General features: G+C 46.3%; 1 protein-coding gene across 1 annotated transcript in view; it reads right to left on the bottom strand.

Moving 5' to 3' along the window:
• The window catches only part of IQCB1 (IQ motif containing B1), a 786,328-nt gene that overhangs the window by 95,642 nt on the left and 669,401 nt on the right, over positions 1-21,285 (bottom strand). The window contains exon 11 of the mRNA XM_069616694.1: positions 10,285-10,433. Within this exon, the coding sequence (XP_069472795.1) occupies positions 10,285-10,433 (149 nt within the window). The remainder of the gene's footprint in view (positions 1-10,284; positions 10,434-21,285) is intronic.

The raw sequence follows: 21,285 nt of genomic DNA, 5'->3' as shown, positions 1-21,285 counted from the left end.
AAGGCTGTAACATCAGGTCTTGGTTTACTCTCCTGCCAAGTATGTGTGTCACTTTCATATGGGTGCGGATCCCAGACTTGCAATACAGCAACACCATGACTTGATTTACTCTCTTGCCAAGTATGAGCGTCCCTTTCAAATGTCTTAACACTCTTTGGGGGGCCCAGTATTCAGTATTGGTCTTTTATATGGGTGCAGGTCCCAGACTTGCAATACATGTTAACCCTGGCTTGGTTCACTCTCCTGCCAAGCCCATGGTTCTCTCTCACTTCCTTCAGTAACTTTTAAGGTCCCAGACCCTTTCATTCTCTGTTTCTCATGGGGGTGCGTGTCCCAGAGTGGCACGCTGATCACAGGGTCCCCTACCCTTCTCAAATACTTTCCACACTTTCCCGGGAGTTCCCCAGACCTCCAGCTCTTCTCGGTATTCCCACATACTTTTTGTCTTGGTTTGCGTCTCCCGAGGAACAGTGCTCTTGTGTGAGGCTCCACTATCACTTGGAGACTTGGCTTCGCTGTTTGTCGCTTCACAGCCTTTAGTGTCCTTCTCGGAGCGGCTTCGCTCTGCGCTGCAGCTCTTCATTTCGGGGCACGGCCACAGGTTGATTCGGGTACCTGCTCATACAGTCCCTTCTTCCTGGACTACCAGCGGCATACCTCTGTCTTCCGTGCGCATCTACCCCATCTTCTCTACTGGGTTTGCCGGTGCGGTTCTTGCGGCTGCTCATCGGCTGCCAGCTGCTCTTGGTAGCTCTCTCTCGGTGTTCCAGCTGACAGTGATTTTAACTCCTGCACTTCCCTGTTGGGTTGTTCTGGACCAATGAAATATTGTGGAAGACTAGACTGTTCACTCCGGTCTCTGGAGTGATCTGCATCCTCCTGGGCATCATCTTCTTCGCAGTACTTGTGTAATCTTTATATGGAAAACCAATTGTGTTCCCTGGTATTTTAGTCAGGTCTGAGGTATTAAGTTGAGTGACAGGGCCAACATCATGTGTTGCACAATCTGAAGATATGAAAGATGGGTTGGTCTTTGTTAAAGAGGGCGTTTCAGATATAGCGTCATTATAACGCATTCTCTGGGAAGGGTCGTCCCTAATACCATAAGGGGCTTCCTCTACCATGTGATCCTACCCCTGTGTACCACACCGAGGGGAGACTATTGCACTGTGGAGGCAACACCCTGGCCCCATGGGAAAGGTCTCCCCTAAGGAAGAAGGTACAGCATCCTCAGATTCATTACACTATTTGGAGAAGAGGGAAAGAATATTACCTGGAACAGCATACGCGGTGGATGTTTGTTTGGCTTGGTGACAGGGCTCTTCTTGGAGTGCTTGTTTGGTTTGTTGGTTATAGGGATGCGCTGCAGAAGTTAATTTAAGTCCAGTCTTGTAAGGGTGGCAATTGACAAAATGTTTGTTTGAAATGGCTATTGAGAGCTTGGTGAGAAAACTGTCCAGGAAAATCAGTTAAAATGAATACTCCAGTCAGCAAGTTTGCAGCAGAAAGCTAGGCTTGGTTATTGGGGGGAAAATTGATAAGGTGATTTTCATCCTAACGGTTGGGGTGGCATTAGGTCCGTCTTCCATGTAGGTAAGGTGGGATATTTGAATAGATCCTGCTGAGGCACCATACTTGGAGGTGGGTGTCAGGCCTCTGTCCACCTTCCCAAACTTCCTCCTCACCTGAGCCTTCAGAGGACTTGTCCTTGGTTGTAGAAGTAGTCTTCCTGCGGGACTTCCTCTTGTCTGTAGGCTGTTTCTCCTTGGACCTTCGGTTTTGTAAGTAGGGTCTGGCTCCCTCGGAGGCCACCTTGGCAGGGATTGGCACCTGCCCTTGGGGGACCCCGAGGAGCCAAGCCCCAATTCAGGGAAAAATCCAATGGGCGGAAAAAACCCTCATCCAAAAGGCACTGAAGAATGTCTGTTGTATAAGGCAATCCAGATCCTGTTATATCAGCACAAAACCCGGAATCCCAACATGAAATTACTTCAAAGGATAAGATGTCTTGAGTGTAGACAAAAAGAAGTAATTAGAATAAAGTAGGAAGGCAGAAAACAAGTCGTGCTACAGAAAGACACTCCTTCAGGTAAGAGGAGCCTAGACTCCAAGGGAGAAAATATACTAGGCAAAGGTAAGAAGGGAAAATAGTAAGGAAGGCAAAGGCATACGGAGTTGACCCTAAAGAACCGAAAAGGCTAGGCAGGCACCTGGAAGACTTTAAGGTGCCCCGCCCCTTCCACAGAGGTAGCCGCAGAGAGCCGCGGAAGAAACCCGAAACCGAAGGACGGTCTCGGGTAAGATCGAAGGGCGGTAGAACGCCAATAGATAGAAAAAACCAGCAGCGCCTTTCTAAAAGACGCTGACACTTACCCCAGCAGAATTGCGGAAGCGCCGCAAATGAACAGAAGAAAGCTGAGGCTCGGTCGAGCGGAAAAAGACTACAGTATTCCCGTATACTCCAACCATGAAAAAGAAACAAAACAGAAGCAGAACTAAAATAGAACCGCAAGGCACAGAAGTGGACTTTCCCCAAAGAAAAAACACGCGGGAAAAGGCACGAAGAAGGCAGAAAGGCACTGGTAAGAATACTGAGTAAGTAGCAGAGCACGGTAGGGAGAAAAACAGATACAAAGCACAGAGTGGGGGGCGGAGTCTGCTTAAATACGGAAGTCCACCATTTTGGATGAGGACTAGAGCGGTGAATAGTTCCTAAGGCTAATGCTTCCAGCTATGCCACAGCTTCCACCTCCGATTCCTGACAGTATAACCCCTTCCCCTCGGGGGACCACCCGGTCTTCCAGGGTGCAACCGGTGGAACTTCTTTACCAATAGTGGGGCGTATGTGACTCACTGGTTCCCAAGACCTTTCCGCCACCGGGTAGCCCTTCCAATGGACCAGGTATTTGACTCGGCCCTTGCAATATCTTGAATCAACTAGATAGGCGACTTCATATTCGTCTGGAACCTGAACGGTGGGTGTTTTTACTCTGCCGTAGTGTCTCTGATAGGGGTCTTCCTTGTATGCCTTAAAGGAAGTGTGAAATACTGGGTGCACCCTCTGGAGATGCTGAGGCAAACTTAGTTTATAAGCCACTGGATTGACTCGAGATACTATGGGAAATGGACCCAAAAATCTTGGAGAACATTTGCCAGAATGAACCCATTTAGGTAGGAATTTGGACGATCACCAAACAAACTGGCCTGTCTTCCAGTCAGGATTAGCACGTCTTCTCTTGTCTGCCCATCTCTTCTGCGACTGTTGACTAGCCTCATGAGCTCTCTCAGCTAGATTATAAGCATCGTGTAGGTCTGAAAGCACCCTGTCCAGAGCTGGAACACTTGTAGATTGCATGCTGGACCAATGTAAGTGTTGAGGATGGTAACCATAGGTGCAATAGAATGGACTCATCTGTATGGATGTGTGGAGTGAATTATTATAGGCGAATTCTGCCTGAGGTAAAAAGCTAAACCATTCCTCTTGTTGGGAGCTGCAGAAGCATCTTAAATATTGTTCAAGACTGGCATTAAGTCGTTCGGTTTGTCCATTACTCTCGGGATGATATCCTGATGAGCGGGCTCTGTGTATACCTAGTGACTGACATAGGGCAGACCAGAATTTAGAGGTGATTTGGGTACCCCCGTCACACACAGTGGTGCTGGGTAGACCATGAAGTCGAACAATCTCCCTTAAAAAGGTGGTCGCAGTTTCAGGGGCTGAAGGAATCGGAGTAAAGGCTGCAAAGTGAGCCAACTTACTGTAACAATCTACAGTAACCATAATAACTGTCATGCCGCAAGATTTAGGGAGGTCAACAATGAAGTCTGTGGATATGTGTTCCCACGGACGTCCTGGTAACTGAGGTTGTTGTAACAACCCGATAGGTTTACCCGTTTGATATTTACAGGATGCACAAATAGGGCAAGAAGACACATACTCCTCTACATCCTTCCTGAGTGTGGGCCACCAGAACCCTCTGCTGAGTAACTTGTAAGTCTTCCTTATTCCTGGGTGTCCTGATAAGGTTGAATCTTGACACCAGGAAAGGACTTGTTCCTGAAGCTTCTTTGTGGGGACATACAGTGCAGAGTTATGGTAGTAGAGCCCATCGATTCCCTGTGTGACTATAGAGGGAAGGTTTATCAGACCTTGATAAATTGGAACCAGCTCTTGGAGAAATGGGGTGGCTGCAGCGATTATTTTCAAATCTGGGAATACCTGTTCATGGCCCTGATAGACCCCAGAATCCTCAGCTTGACAACGGGATAAAGCATCAGCCTTCTTATTCTCAGACCCAGGAATGTAGGTGATAAGAAAATCAAATTGTAAAAAAGAATAAGCCCATCTGGCATGGCGTGCATTAGAACATTCCATCTGTTGCAGTACACGAAGGTTGCGATGGTCCGTCCGAATAAGAAACTTGTGAACCGCTCCTTTTAGAAGATGGTGCCATTCTTGGTAGGCTAACTTGATGGCTAAGAGTTCTCTTTCGAGAACTAAGTAGTTGCACTCACTGCTGGTCAAGGTCTTGGAATAGTAAGCCACCGGGTGTTCCAGGCCATCGGTTGATTCTTGAAGTAGAATGGCTCCGAATGCTCCTATTGAGGCATCTGTCTCTAGGATGAATTGTCTGCCTTGATCCGGTTGTACCAAAATGGGAGCTGAAGTGAACAACTTCTTGAGAACTTGGAAGGCTTCTCTGGGTTCCTGATTGAATGCGAATCTAACTCCCTTCTTGAGAAGAGAGGTAATGTGTAATACAATTCTGGAGAAGTTAAGGATGAACCTACGATAAAGGTTCACTAGCCCAAGAAATCTTTGTATGTCCTTAACATTCTGGGCTTCCTTCCACTCCAGGATAGCCTTGATCTTGCTGGGATCCATCTCGATGCCCTCTTTAGATAGAACGAATCCCAGGTAAGAAACTGCTGTTACCTCGAACTGGCACTTTTCAGGTTTGACTAGTAGTCTATGCGATTGCAGGCGGTGTAATACCTTCTTCACCTGATGGCGGTGATCCTGCAAGGTCCGGGAAAATATTAAGATATCATCTAGATAGACTACTATAGACAGGAACAACATGTCAGCAAATACCTCGTCCATAAACCTTTGGAAAATCGCCGGGGCATTTACCAACCCGAACGGCATCACTCTGTATTCAAACAGACCCAAAGGGGTACGGAAGGCCGTTTTCCACTCGTCACCCTTCCTTATTCTTAGCAGATGGTATGCTACTCTTAGGTCATGTTTGGTGAAATAAACACCACCCTGAACTGCTTCCAAAATGTCTCGTATCAAGGGCATAGGATACCGGTCTCGAATGGTAATCTGATTTAGACCTCTATAGTCGATACATGGCCGAAGTTCAGAGGAGTCCTTCTTGGGAATAAAGAACAATGATGAACCACAAGATGACTTAGATTCCCGGATGAGGCCGTTCTGCAGGTTGGCGTCTAAGTATTCCTTTAAGGCACGCCTTTCTGGTAAGGATAAAGGGTACATACGCCCAAAAGGTACTGTCTTTTCAGGAATCAGGTCTATGGCGCAATCCTTGGCCCTGTGAGGCGGTAACAATCTGGGTAAGGTATCCTGGAATACTTCGGAGTATTATTGATACTGAAGTGGAACTGCAGACATCGTCATGGTTCCGCAAACACTAGTCTCTTCCTCTTCTGTGATGAAGGATTCATACAGTGGGATCCACAATATTGTGAATTAAAACGTACTCGATTGGAAGACCAGTCAATCTGAGGGTTCTGCTTTCTCAACCATGGAATTCCGATTACCAGAGGGAAGTGCGCCGCTCTGATCAAATCGAAGATCATGTACTCATGGTGTTCTCCCAACTTCATCTTCAATGGTAACGTCTCTCTAGTTATGGGACCAGACGACAGAGGGTTTCCGTCGACTCCTTCTACTGGTATGGGTCTCTGCTTGGTTTGAGATGGTACTAGATTCTCTCTGGGCCAGTTTAAGTCTATAAAGTTGCCGGCAGCACCACAGTCCAACATAGCCAATACCTCCTTGGGTTCTGAACCAGGCAACCAAAGTTAGACTCTAAAAACCATAAATCGGCTGTCCTCGGTGTTCTCTATTGGTCTTGAAGTGTTGCAAGGGTTGAAGGTAGCTCCCCCGATACTTCCCTTGCAGCACATCAGGGGCTGGAGTTTTCCTTCCTCCTAGGTGGTACTTAAGGATAATTTCTTAGTAGCTGCTTGGAGGAACCGCAGTACATACACAGGCCTGCTTCTCTACGTCTCCTTCTTTGATCAGAAGTCAAAGGTCCTCCTGTAGCACCAATCTGCATGGGTTCCTCTGCTGCTTAGCTGCTTCTAGGAGATTGGAAAGGTAGGTTTGTTGCCTGGGGAGTGACTCGAGGTCCTCGTCTTTCTTGATGTTGTTCTTGCAATCTGAACTCGATCTGAAAAGACAATGTCGTCATCAGTTCTTGAAAGGATGCTGGTCTTGCCACCCTTGCCAGTTCATCCTGAATATCATCATGTAGACCACGTCTGAAGATGGTTTGTTTGGCTGAATCTGGCCAGTTCGTCTTAGTTGCCAATCTCAAAAAGTGGGAAATGTATGTCTGTAGATCTGTAGTTCCTTGACGCACATCCAAAATAGCTTCCAAGGAGGTGTATAGGACCTCAGGTCAGTCAAATCGCTCCTTTAGTGATCCCACAAAACGGTCATAGTCGTTTAAGGGGGGATCGTTGCCAGTCACCAAAGGTGTAGCCCAAGTTAAGGCATTTCCCATCAGATTTGCAATGATAAATCCGACTCAGGAGCTTGCTGTCTCGTAAGCATGTGGTCTGAAGGTAGAATATACCTGGCAAGCATCAAGAAAGTCCTTGAGTCCTCCTGGATGACCATCGTACTTGCCAAGATAGTGTCATGTGTGGTAAATCCCCACGGTCGTCCTGATGTAGTACAACCTGTTGCCGAAGTGCAACATTCTCTGTTCTCAAAGCCTGGACTTCCACAGTGAGGTTCTACATAGCTGCCACCAACTCCTGGTACTGCTAATATCGCGCGTTGTATGCTGTCAGGCCTCTGTCCACCTTCCCAAACCTCATCCTCACCTGAGCCTTCAGAGGACTTGTCCTTGGTTGTAGAAGTAGTCTTCCTGTGGGACTTCCTCTTGTCTGTAGGCTGTTTCTCCTTGGACCTTCGGTCGTGTAAGTAGGGTCTGGCTCCCTCGGAGGCTACCTTGGCAGGAATTGGCATCTGCCCTTGGGGGACCCCGAGGAAACAAGCCTCAATTCAGGGAAAAAGCCAATGGGAGGAAAAAGCCCTGATCCAAAAGGCACTGAAGAATGTCTGTTGTATAAAGAAATCCGGATCCTGTTGTATCAGCACAAAACCCGGAATCCCAACATGAAATTACTTCAAAGGATAAGATGTCTCGAGTGTAGACAAAAAGAAGTAATTAGAATAAAGTAAGAAGGCAGAAAACAAGTGGTGCTACAGAAAGACACTCCTTCAGGTAAGAGGAGCCTAGACTCCAAGGGAGAAAATATACTAGGCAAAGGTTAGAAGGGAAAATAGTAAGGAAGGCAAAGGCATACAGAGTTGACCATAAAGAACCGAAAAGGCTAGGCAGGCACCTGGAAGACTGCAAGGCACCCCGCCCCTTCCACAGAGGTAGCCGTGGAAGGAACCCGAAACCGAAGGACGGTCTCAGGTAAGATCGAAGGGCAGTAGAACGCCAAGAGATAGAAAAAACCAGCAGCACCTTTCTAAAAGATGCTGACACTTACCCCAGCATAATTGTGGAAGCGACGCAAACGAACAGAAGAAAGCTGAGGCTCAATCGAGCGGAAACAGACTAGAGTATTCCCCTATACTCCAACCATGAAAAAGAAACAAAACAGAAGCGGAACTAAAATAGAACCGCAAGGCACAGAAGCGGACTTTCCCCAAAGAAAAAACGCACAGGAAAAGGCACGAAGAAGGCAGAAAGGCACTGGTAAGAATACCGAGTAAGTAGCAGAGCACGGTAGGGAGAAAAACAGATACAAGGTACAGAGTGGGGGGCGGAGTCTGCTTAAATACGGAAGTCCACCATCTTGGATGAGGACTAGAGCGGTGAATAGTTCCTAAGGCTAATGCTTCCAGCTATGCCACAGCTTCCACCTCTGATTCCTGACAGTGGGTTGCTTTACCCAACTCTAACATACGGTGTCCCTACGGATGATTACAAAGAATTTTATGTTATGTTAACACTTCTTATATAGCGCACGGTTGCCCAAACGTATCATGGCGCTGGAGAGGAAGAGGAGAAGCCCGGAGAGCAGCCATCAACCACCAGGTTAACAAAGATGTGTTTTAAGAGCCTTCCTAAAGGCTAAATGGTTATATATTTTTTTCAATACAACAAAGGACGTCCAGAGCGGGTCCCGCAAGGGGACCTCGTGATAGGGCGGAATGGGTTTAACGGCTCCGGCACCTTTACCAGCGCCGTTAAACCCATTCTGCCAGGGTCATAATGAGGCCCACTATGTCACTAAAATCTGCAATTCATATGCTATTTAAAACATTAGCAGTATTACAATACGAAACAGAGTGGCTTTAAAATGGCAAGCTCCAGCAGAGCAGCCTCACCTCTCGGTTTGCGCGGCAAGCACTATGGCATTAAATGCTGAGACCCGCCCCCTTGTAGAGAAAAAGAAAGAGGACTGACCGCAAATGCGGCATCCTAGTAAATCACACTATGGCACTAAAATCTGCAATTCATATGCAAATCTGCAATTCATATGCAATTTAAAGCATTAGCAGCATTACAATAAGAAACAAAGCGGTTTTAAAATGGCAAGCTGAGGCATTGTTTGGTCTTGCTCATGCGAGTTTGACCCCAATGTATTCTAGCTTGTCTGGCAAGCAGGTTAGGATTGGTTGTGATGTGTTTGTTCTTCTTTGAGGTGGTGATCTTCTCGTGGTATGCTTTCTCTCACCTGTACGTTTGTATGAGTGAGTTCCCGTCCGAGATGTGCTCTAGTGGGTGTGTTGAAAGACGAGAGGTGTGTCGTGTAGAGCCTGGAAGTAGGTATGGCATCCGAGTGTGTCCTCTGGTGTGTGTGTGTGTGTGAAAGAGTGGAGGTGGGTTATATAGTGCTTGCAAGAATGTATGGCATGTGTGAGGTCAATGAGAATGATGTGAGAGAGATTGGAATGGTTGGGTATGAGTGAGATTTCAGCCCAGGCAGTTGGAGAATGTAAGCCTGGTTGGTGGGAGCCAGTTGGTTCCTATGCAGCTACTTGAAGGAAACCTGATGTAACCACAATAAAGGCACTTAAGAGAAACTTAACTGGAGTGTCACATGGCATCCTTTATAACTCTATGCCACTGTATAAAAGAAGGCAAGAGAATTCCAGAAGTGTGGAAGTTAGGACAGCATTGTAGAGAGTCGATGTAAACATAGAGAGGAAATTCCCCAAAGGGGCTATGAAAACAGCCTAGACCTGAAAGGACTTTAGAGAGGGAAATGCACAGAGCCTGATGAGGGCTGTAACACAGACTGTCAAAAGCGAGAATCCAAGGTGAAGGAACAGAACCATTAGCCAGCTGGGGGCTACCACTCAGATACTGGTGGGCGCTCAAGGGCAATAGAGTAGTTCGGGAGAAAGAGCAAGTAAAACATTTGAAAAACTGCTGAGAGCTGCAGGTCCCAGACATTCCTGGAAGCATTTACAAAAGCCTTCAACTGGCTCAAGAGCAGACAACACCGCTTGGCAGAAGGGTAATATCTACCTCAGCCTGAAAAGCACCCTACCCAAATCCAGTGGAGGTATCCTTAGGGCAAGAGGATCAAAGCACGCGATTTTGCCCTGATAGAATAGTGTGATGCAACCCCAGAAAAAGGCGAAAAGATCTTGCTCATTCCAGGAGAGCATCGACTATACAAAAGGGTAAGAATTTGAAATAGCCTTGGACTAAGTTAACAGAAGGTCATTTTCAGGGGTTGATTAGTAGAATAATGATTGGGGCATTGGGCTAAGGATGCTTTGTCCTCTAAGAATACTTTACTCCTCCATCCCGACACTGTTACAACAGAGAATGTTCCCTTTTGTGTATTCCCCTAATTCCTCCTACACTTCACCTTGGGATTAATAAAGGTGGTGAACTGTCCTTTTCTGTTTCAAGTGTTCTGTGACACTGATGCTAATTTGAGCAAACAAATCAGTTCGGAAACAAAAATAATAAGTTTGGAAAACATGTAAACAAGAAGTTGCAATCATTCATAATTTTTCACACAAAATGTGGCACAGGACTTTGGGCTTACAGCTCTCTGGATGGTGACAGCTGCTTTGTACTGTTTAAGAGCTTGTCTTTGGTGATGAAAATTCCTTCTTTCCCTGTATCCTCTCCAAAGCTTCTGCACCAGTAAGGCCGATTTCTGTTGCATTTCATCCATGTGTCTGTCCATTTGACCTGGGGACACAAGAGTGCTGGTAAGTCATACATAGCACCACAACATTTTCAGAAACTGAACTGATTTAAAAAAAAAAAAAACAATCAGTAGTAACTTGGCACTCTGAATACATAAGCTACTTTACACGGTGCCCTTGTCCAAATGCCAACTGAATGATTGTAACTATGATCCTTTAAGTCTTGAGGAGTAATACAGGTCACTACTGTTTGAAACACATGGCCAGGAGTCCAACACTAAATAAAACATGGTTTGATTGCCTTAATGGACCATACAATTTCACTTTAATGATTAAAAAATATATATGTATATATTTGGTTCAGCTGATAAATCAACTTTACAAATTTCTTTTTATCAAAATTATGAAAAACAATTAAAAAAAGCCTATATCATTAAAAAATCACATTATTACATACAATAAATACCACATTTTTACAATCTACAATTCTTGTATCACTTATTATACAATCAATTTCACTTAAAAAGCACCTAGTCTTCGTGTATTTGTGTCAGTTTCAGAGCATACAAATAGTTTAAAACAGCAATTCGTATTGTTGGTTTCTGACCCAAGAACAATTTTTCCCATAATTCTTCTCTCGTTAATGTATACCGATTCTCAAACAATTTCTTAAAATGTAGAATACGTAGCTCCATCAGCATTGGGCAATCAACCAACAAGTGTTTCAATGTTTCTTTAAATTGTGCGATCTTACAGAAGAGACAAACATTCTCATATTCCTTAATGATCTTACGTCGATTTTGGATCTCTTTAGTGAGCCATAAGTCAAACCTAAATCTTATGATATCGTTCCGATGTTTAACTGAAGGTGACTTTTGCAGATAGTTTTCCATGGTACCATATTTTTTTATTTGAAATGGGTTGGAATTATAGGTTTGTACTTCATGCATTTCTCCCTAGTAGAGATCCAATCACTTTCAAATAATCTGGTCTTTACTCGACATGGATGTTCTATCAGGAGTTGTATGGTAACTTCTATCTCACACAAGGTACGAATGACCAAATCTCTCCATTTGCAGACAAAGTCCTGACGAGAGCTAAACATATATTTGGCTACGATGCCCAGCAGCATTTTTGAATCAGGAGCTAGTAAGCATTTTCTAAATAACGATATAAGTTGCCACCTATTTCTAGCATATAATATCAGACCACATTCATGCCTTACCCACACTGCAGGCACACAATTAGGCAACTTCAGAACGCATCACCAACAACGCCCTTCAAATTTTAGAGTCTAGGGTAAACTTCCCATATCTCTTCATGATAACGGCTAACTGCGGCATTGCAGTCTGAAGTTTCCTATCCAAATTCGTGTCATATGCTTTGCTGTGTTCGTTGTCGCTGATCACAACTCCCAGATATGTGTATTGATGTACTCTTTCTAAGTTGATATTCTTCAATGTCCATGTTTGTGTACATTTATTCCTTTTTTTCCTCATTAAATATCATCACCTTTGTTTTTGCCAAGTTGATTGTCAACAAATTCCTATCGACATAAGCTGATAATGCATTTCATAGTCGTTGTAGCCCCTGAGGGGTTTTAGACATTAAAATCAGATCATCTGCATAAAAGATAGCAGGCATCTGTAAGCCACTTATCTTAGGTGCATCACTGCATTCTCAAAGTCTTTAGGCATGTCAAATATAAAAAAGTTAAAAAGGGCTGAGGCGAGAATACATCTCTGCCTCAACCCACGTAACGTAGGAATCTCTTCTGTTAAGTCTCCTTGCAAGGATATGCGTACTCGAATCTGAGTCTTAGTATGCAAAGCTTCAATTAGTTCACATAAATGTATAGGGCAGTTTGCCTCCCTCAATTTGTCAAACAATATCTCCGGCGACACAGAGTCGAATGTGGACTAAAAGTCCACAAAGACCATGTAGAGCGGTTGCCCCAATGAAAAATGGGTCTGTTGAATTGCACTAATAGTAAATAAGTTGATCGAGGTTCCCAACCATCGGACGAATCCCGTTTGGAAGCAATTGTGTTGCTGATAATATATTGTGAGTTCTTTAAACTCACTCAAAATTATTCTTGAAAAGATCTTGCCTGGTGCATCAAGAAGAGTGATCGGCATATAGTTTGTAGAACTAGACCGATCGCCCTTCTTGAAAATGGGCACTATAATTGTGTGCCGCCATGACTGAGGTATGATTCCAGACGCGAGTACCGTAGTGAATATATTATACAGTATTCTTGCCCAAGGTTTAGGATTGTCCTTGAGCATTCAATTGTTAAGTCTGTCTGGACCAGAAGCCCGAGAGTTACTTGATCTATTTATGAAGTTAACTTTCAGGCTAAACCATTGATTATGTATTAAGGAATTAAAAGTGGTGGAATTTTTAGGTCTCGCATAAAAGTTCAATGTAATGGTGAACCCATTTTATATTTGTTACTCCATTTATTTGGATGGGTAGCTGAGTGTTACAAGTCGCCAAATTAAGATACCCGCAGATCTGTACTGAATTGTTTCCACACGTTGCTCTCAACATGGCCTCACCATCTAACTGATATAGGTGTGACTTTCTCGACCACCGCCAATGTTATATTGGCCTTTCAGTGTCTTTAATAGACCAGCTCTCAATTGTCGGGTTGTGGTAACGCCAGCAATCTCTGCCTTCTCAATTCTCTTTTATGGTCTCGAATGACCACATCAAAGATGTGTGTTTTCTTATAGTGATTTCAGATTTTGTGTTTTGGCTTGGACCTTAAACATTTGCCGCGCATTCGCATAATTACTAGTCAATCTTACTGATTGATTAGTATTCAAGTTCCTCATCTCAGTTAAGTTCTCATTCAGCTGATATAATGTATGTATATTCCATTTGAACCGTGTTTGGAATTGTTGATCTGCAAAGTGCCCTGATACTGTCTGCATTTGCTCTGGTCATTTATGCCCTGTAATGTCCATCGAAATAACAGTAACTTATGATCACTACTATGTTGTGCAAGTACCTTGAATTCATCCATTTGAGTAAACATTTTTGAGTTAACATACACATAATCTATCATGTATGTACTGGAACCCCGAGCCCATGTATGGGCAGGCGGCACATCACCTTCAATTGATCCATTCAGCATTTACATTTAGTGTGCTTCCATGAGCAATGTCCACCTGATCAGTGCAGCCGACTTTATCCCCCTGATGTTGTTAAGGCATTGCAAATTAATGTCACCAGCTATGATGATATCTGCGATATCTGAAGATGTCTGCACAGTTATCAGTATATTTTCCAAATCACTATAGAATTAAAGCTATGGGATTTCTATAAATATTCATTACAGCCATAACTCTCTCATAACCAACAATCTTTACTAATTGTATGTGATTGTTAGGAGAGGCCCAGGCTTGTAATTTCAAGCCTATGCTATTTTTTACAGTTATGAGGCCTGAGGTCGGTTGACCTTTTTGTTTTTTCTGGGCCGGTATAAGAACAATTTCATGATTATTCCAAATTGGTACATCCACCATCTAGGTCTCCTGAAACATCACTATGGCCCTCATTACGACCCTGGCGGAAATCGAAAAACGATGGCGGAAATGCAATACCGCCATCGAATAGCGCTCGGTGCGATCATGACCCGTCACCGCAAAGTACGATGCCATTAGCGACACCATAGTGAACGCCAACGCTAACTGCACCAAGTACGCGCACGCGCGCCATGCCAAACCGTAATTACCACCATGGCGCAACGGTACGCGAATTCTGACCCTAGCGGACATGCACCTAACGCCATCAAGCACGGCGGAAAGTACCATTCCGCCATGGTGAGAAGTACGGCATCGCGAACCAACCGTAAACGGCCCTACTGAGTGCCTGTACACCGCTCCCTGGCCACATTGTACAACTCCCCGTAGGTGCAATGAAGTCACACAATGCAACCAGTGAAATGTACAAGTCATCCATGCCTGCCAACGAACAAATGAATCTCAAGAGGGGCCAATGGGAGCTGCAGGGCACAGATGGCACGAATACAGAAGCTATACAAATGGACATGACCTCAGTCTCCCTCCAAGAAACGCACGCAAACACAGGCACCTGTGACCAGCCATATTCTGATAATCACATCATTCCACCAATCCACCTGGCTGACCGGCATCTGTTACACAAAAGCTAATCCCCCGCCCCTGAGCATGACATCATTAAAACAGTCATATTGGCAGCCCTTATCCCTGACCTCACTGGGCTTCGTAGGCAAACGCGCCCAGCACAGTACCACGCAACTATACTCCGAAGCTGGAACCCAATGCAGATCTCCTCACAATACATCGCTCCCCAAATAGGAATATGCCACATCACTTGCAAAGAAGAACGCTACACGGTTCATATCAGAATAGAAATTTAATGCACAACAAATTCACCAAGCCCATACAGCCATTAGGCCATGAACTCCAAAATATATTTCACCATTGTGGGCTGCATCCGCAATAAATGACCAGCTACTTCTTGTGTGACGCCCTGTTCCCTCATGGTACACAGGGGCTACTTTCTCGTACGAAAAGGCAACATGGAAGCGCCTCGAACCGCAGGGCCGTCCCATTAGGGAGGCACTAGTCCAGCTGAAAGGCCGAAATGTTGCTCCTAGCCACTAGTACTGCGTAAGGGCATGTGGCCCATTGGCGATCGTCCCATAAGATCGTAATGCTGCTCCACTGATTAACACGAAGCAGCAGGTGTCGGGAGTAAAATCCATCTGCAGGAGTGGCATACAGATGGCAGTGGCAAAAGGGGAGGAGATACCTGTCACCCAAATGAAATGAAAAAGAATAGTATGGGCATCAGAACTTCATTTGAATTTGAATTACTCACTTCAATGATCACACCAAATCCACAGCCAATATGCGAATCATAACTATCCATATCGAGGTGAAAACACTATCACAAACGAGTGTTTCTGTGCATGCGTCTGTTAAAACAGAATCCATCAGATGGGATTAGTAACGTGCATAGACACAAGTGTCTGAAGGCGCGTCGAGACAGGGAGGGTTCAACAAGGCCAGATAGACGATGGTCCCACTATGTCAGCCCTGCATCACATAGCGCAGGGGAGGTGGATAGATTCCAAGAAGCCCTGAACATGGCAAACTCTGTATTAAATCATCTGTCCATGCATCCATACATCATTCCCTCATCCCGTAATGAAAACGCCTCTTTTCATACTCACATAACATGTGAAATTTCCATTGAGTCTGTGCGTTATGCAGCCTGCAAAATCCACTGTGCTCCAGCCCGTAATTCCAGTGTTGTGAAGTAACATGTAATTGGGAACGTCCGGCCTTATCGCCCACTTCGCTATTGCGCATCCCATACTATTCATATCAATCATTGCATCCTCGCCATGGCCCCTGTCCCAAGGACATTGAACAATAGAACGTTATATTTGCAGTCCGACCTGTGGGCATCTCCTCGCCGCTAGCTGAAAACCGAAAGCGCCGTCCTTCGAATTCCTCATTTGCAACATCACGTCGAAAAGGCATCTCTGGCCGCTTGAAATCACAAATTAATCCATCTAGTGCGGCTGTGTGTGAAAATGGCAACTGCCTTCACTCACAAATGGGACGCCCCGCCCGTCGGTGAACCTCGGTACAGTGTTGCATGAGGGTCCACCGTTACTCGAGTACTACGTTCCACTGACCCTTCACAAGTCTGTTCGCGACTGCAAAGATAGTATGTGAAACAATGGGACCATAGCAGAATGAACATATCAACCAATATTACACTGCCATCGGGTACAAATACATGATTGTAATAGCAAGATGCCATTCGTCGAATTGCAGCGTTGTGTGCGGGACGTGCTCGCCCAAAGGGGATAGCAGCTTGCACAGGTGGAATGAATCACCACAGGTGGAGGCTATACAGCCTGAAAACACATAAATTGCACACCCAACCCCCTCCCACAACCACACCCACTCCGAAATGCTACCGGCAGGACTAGCGATGTTGGCCCTGGGGGACCTGATAGCACTGCAAGTACTCCAACTTCAAGAAGAAGACGAACACCAACTACTACAACAACCGGCCGCACGGAGGAGACGCAGGAGGAGGAGGAGGGCAAGGCAGGGCCAGCAAGGGCCACCAGCACAGCCACTACCACCACGCAGGCAGCCCGCAATCCCATGCCTCCGAGCACATCCGTTCGACCTCACTGATGAGCAGATCCACACCCTCTACCGTTTGGACCGGGATACCATAACCGCCATTGTGGACATGACACAGGCTGACCTTGTCAGCATGATAGATAGCCCAACCGCCATCCCACCCCTACTGAAGGTGGTGTCTGTACTCCACTTCCTGGCCACAGGCACCTACCAGCACACAGTCGGACAGCTGCATGGCATTTCACAGCCACTGTTCTCACGGACACTATTGCAAGTGCTCGATGCCCTCCTGAGGCACGCAGACGACTACGTCTCTCTACCACTCTCGGAGCAGGAGATTACGAACGCAAAAGTGGGATTCCATGCACTTGCCGGCATACCGGGTTGCATTGGTGCCATCGACTGCACCCATGTGGAATTGGTCGTCCCACATGCCATGGAGGCCCAGTACCGCAACCGAAAACAATTTCATTCTCTGAATGTACAAATGGTGTGTGACTCCAACAGGATCATTACACATTGTTGTGCCCGATTCCCTGGATCAACCCATGATTCTATGGTCTTGAGGAACTCTACAATACCACGCTATATGGAGCGACACGCAGGGAACAGATCCTGGCTACTCGGTGAGTCTCATTTCAAGCATGATAATGTGGGGTATGTGATGCGGCAATGACCTGGCAGGAAGGGGGGGGGGTGCGTACGTAGCAATGGCATTCCTCAAAATTCCTTTATTGTCCACATACAGGTGATGCCGGGTATCCACTGAAGAGATGGCTCCTTACACCACTCCGGAACCCACGGGACCAGCATGAGGAGGACTACAACCATGCCCACTCACGTACCCGTGTAGTCATAGAACAGGCATTCGGCCTACTGAAGACTCGTTTCCGCTGCCTCAGCAGGTCTGGCGGGGCACTCCTGTACCGCCATGAGAAGGTTGCAAAGATGGTCATGGCATGTGTCATGCTACACAACATGTGCGTACGTAGAAATGTGCCCATGCCCCCTGACGCAGAACTGCAAGCACCTGAAGATGGTCATGATGAGGGTGGGGATGTGGCAGCACCTCAAGGAGTCTGCGAGGCACAGGAGGGCCGTGACATTCGTCAGCATATCATAGATGCATGCTTCTAGCACTCACGCCTGGTGGCTGATACATGGACACGGGACTTGTGGCACTGTGTGTGTCTGGAACATGCACAATATGGACTGTACGCCTATAATGGCCTCGTACACAAAGATCAATGTCCACACATCTCATTGGATGATCGTGCATTGTTTATGGCATATGTGATATCATGTTAAACACCCTATCGACCCGCCACCCAAGTGAGCCCAACACACCCCCTCCACCCTCCTACCTCCCCCCCGAACACCAGTGTCCAAAGATGCTCATTGTCAGTGGGCAGTCGCTATTGCAAGCCCCCTCTCCGGGTATCAGGGGCACCCCTGCCTGTGGAGCACAGGTTCCTCCCAGATCTACGTTGGGGGCTGCCCTGGACGGAACTTGCAACGGATGATGTCTCTGCCTGCTCACGTCCATGCATGTCCCTAAGGGTTTGTGAGAGCTCAGTGAGCACGCGGCGCACAGCGGCAAGTTCGGCACATACGTCTTTGGACGTCGCATGCAGTTCCCCCCTCAGGCTCTCGGTGCTTCTCTCCATTTGTACTCTCAGGCTCTCGGTGCTTCTCTCCATTTCTACTCTCAGGCTCTCGGTGCTACTCTCCATTTGTGCCCTTAGTGTCTCTGTACTTCTCTCCATTTCTGCCCTAAGTGTCTCAGTTGATGTTTCTATGTCTGCCTTAGTGCCCCCACATTCATCGGCATGGTCCTTGAGGAGCGTGGCCAGTTGCTGCTGTTGCACGATTACCTGGTCGAGGGACTGTTGCCTCTGCTGGGCCATGGCCATTTGCGGTGGTGTCACAGAGGGGCTGGTCACCTCATGTTGCCTTGCCACAGGGCTTGTGGGGGATGGCCAGTCGTCGTCTTGTGGGTGCCCCTGCGTGGTATCCTCATGGTGTACGGGATGGAACAGACAGGGGGATTGAGACAGGTCATGGATGGATCTAACTTCGACATCCCCGTTTTCTGTGTCGGAGCATGCTGCCATTAATGCAGTGTCACCTATGGTGCTGCTGCCACCAGAAGCAGTGCCTACTGTGGCATCCATTGGGGGGACCTGTGGTGGTGCTGTTGTGGGCATGCTGGCTGCTGGGGTGCCTGTTGGAGTTCCCTCCTGTGTGCTGCCACTTGATTTGTGCTGCTGCCGTGTCTTGATGCGTGCAGCTGAGGTGGAGGGTCTTTGGCCGTTGGTCTTGGCCCTCTTTGCAGGTGTGCTGGTAGGGGTGTCCTGGAGCTCGTCGTTTGAATCGGACCCTGTGGTGGAGTAAAGGAGGGCGAGCGTTATAAATGGGTCTGTGGAAATTGGAATGGCAATGTATCACATGCATTGGGGTGGTACCTGAGGGTGATTTGGGTTGGGGCCTTGAAGGTGGTTTCATTTTTGTGTGGAGTGAGGGTGCAGTTGTTTTGCAGCCTGCAGTTAGGGTGTGCCTGCTGCACGTGTAGAGGGTGTTTTTAGGATTTTTAATTATTTATGTATTTGATGTGAGTTTTAAAGTGTGCTATCAGGCCTATGTATCTGGACGTTCTCCTGGACATGTGTTACTGTTGCACTATGTGGACACGTGGTACTTCACATGATTGGACATTGTGGTTTTAGCATTGTTTTATTTGGGACACCTACCTGATTCTTCGGATGTCTGCACTCCTTTCTCCATCCCTCCGACTCCCTCTATACTCTCCATTCCAATGGTGGAGGCACAGATTTCTTCCCAGGGGGTCAACTTGATGAGTGATTCCGATCCTCCCCCGGTAGCTGTGGCAATGTTGCGGTTGGCAGAAAGTATGCTACGGACGCGGATCCGCAGGTCGTCCCATCGCTTTCTGCATTGCTGTGGGTTGCGGGGTGCGGTCCCCACCGCACTTACCCGCTGTGCCACCAGGGCCCATATGGCCTTCTGTTCGCAAGTGCCGTCCTGGTCATTTGCGTGGAGAAGACGACGGCAGCATTCTCCTGGAGGGTCTCTGTGAGCACGGTGATTTCCTCACGGGAGAAGTGGACCTGCCGCTTGCGGTCGCACGCTTTCTTCGCTACTTTTCCCATTTTTCTTGGTTTCACTAGGGTGGATGACGGGTTGGGATGTGTCTCAGGGTAGTATTTTTAATGGTTGTGTGGAAATAGTGTTTTTATAGGTGTACGGCGTGATGTTTCCCGTTCCGGGACCATGTTTTTACTTCCGTTTCCGTATATTTCCGGTCACCGTACTTTCCGATTGCCGCTCATTGCGGTGACCGCTAAGATGGGTGGCGGAATTGCACCTAGGGCGCCGTACGGCGGCGGTGTGGGCCGTTTTGGGGTCATTTCCGCCATCGCGGACTTTGCACTTCCGCCATGGCGTGGTGCTCGTGCCCGATGGGTCGGAATGAGCCGCACTTTGCTCCGTCGTGCAATGGCGGAACCGCTATTTACGCTATGGCGGTCCGGTCGGTTGCTTTCCGCCAGGGTCGTAATGAGGGCCTATGTCATAAGATTCAATTTATTCGGCACTTTTACTGATCAAGTGGGCATGCCCTCGAGTGTTGGAACACGCCAAATTTATCACTGTGTTTTCATCAATTGAGAATGATTCTCAATTTGGATATTTACTCCATCGATCGCTTATCCCTGTGGGGGCCACTCAATTGTTTGTGATTATCTGGTCTTAAGACATTATTAGTTCTATCAGTTCTGGCACCATTGTTCATATTGGGTATGCTTTTACTGTCCCCTGCCGGATCAAATGTCATCAGATCTAGTGCTATAAGGAATACCATTGAGAATAGGTCCAATTTCGCTAATCAAATGGTATTCCTTAACGCACATGAAGGTATCCAAAGCCTCACCACAGATAGATCACGGTCGTCTAGAAATTCCACCTGCTCAATGTCACATGTCGAGATATTTTCTAGTTTTTCTATATATCAGAAAATATGTTTATTTTACTTGCTCGACATAACTCATAGTAGGTGAAAGGGGCAGGATGACATCTCATTATCAATCGATGGCATTGATTACGGAGATTCGAATTGTTAGATTTATCCTTTTGTACCTCTGTAAAATCTAGTTCTAGTAGACAGATCCTGGCTAACAGATCTCATACATTTATTGGAGTTCATAATCTGAGTATTAGCTTGTTGTCGATCATCTACATTCACTGTCTTGCTCAGATCAGTTGGAACATACCCTAAATTGGGCCCCAAGGCTAAGTTATGAGTTTTAGCTTGCAAATATTCTTCAAATCGATTTACACATTTATACCTTCAATTGAGGGAGCCAACTATCTGTTGCTGTTGAGATCTGATTTTCACCACCCAAGCACTCTGCATTAGAACTTAATTGTTAATTCTCAAGCAAAGTGACTAATTCATCCAATGGAAAAGGAGGAGTTAGTGCTTTAGCAGAGTCATCAGTTCCAGCCTTGTTAAAACTAATCCTGCACTTGTATTTAGCTATTATTGCTGTGCTAACATTTCTGCTCTGTGTTTTAGTAATTTGTATTCTTCGAACAAATTGTTTCACTTGAGAAGTGGTCATAACTTTTGGTGTTTTCTCATTCTTAGTTTTTTAGCCCCTTGGTACTGTCTGTATCTGATCTTGCCGTCCTTCAATTTTAACATGTTTAGTCGGT

Source organism: Ambystoma mexicanum, chromosome 9, assembly GCF_040938575.1.
Source record: "Ambystoma mexicanum isolate Mex_15411 chromosome 9, UKY_AmexF1_1, whole genome shotgun sequence".
In the NCBI taxonomy this organism is placed as follows: domain Eukaryota; kingdom Metazoa; phylum Chordata; class Amphibia; order Caudata; family Ambystomatidae; genus Ambystoma; species Ambystoma mexicanum.
Note: the sequence above shows the minus strand (reverse complement) of the source record. Positions and strands in the feature narration are given on the sequence as shown.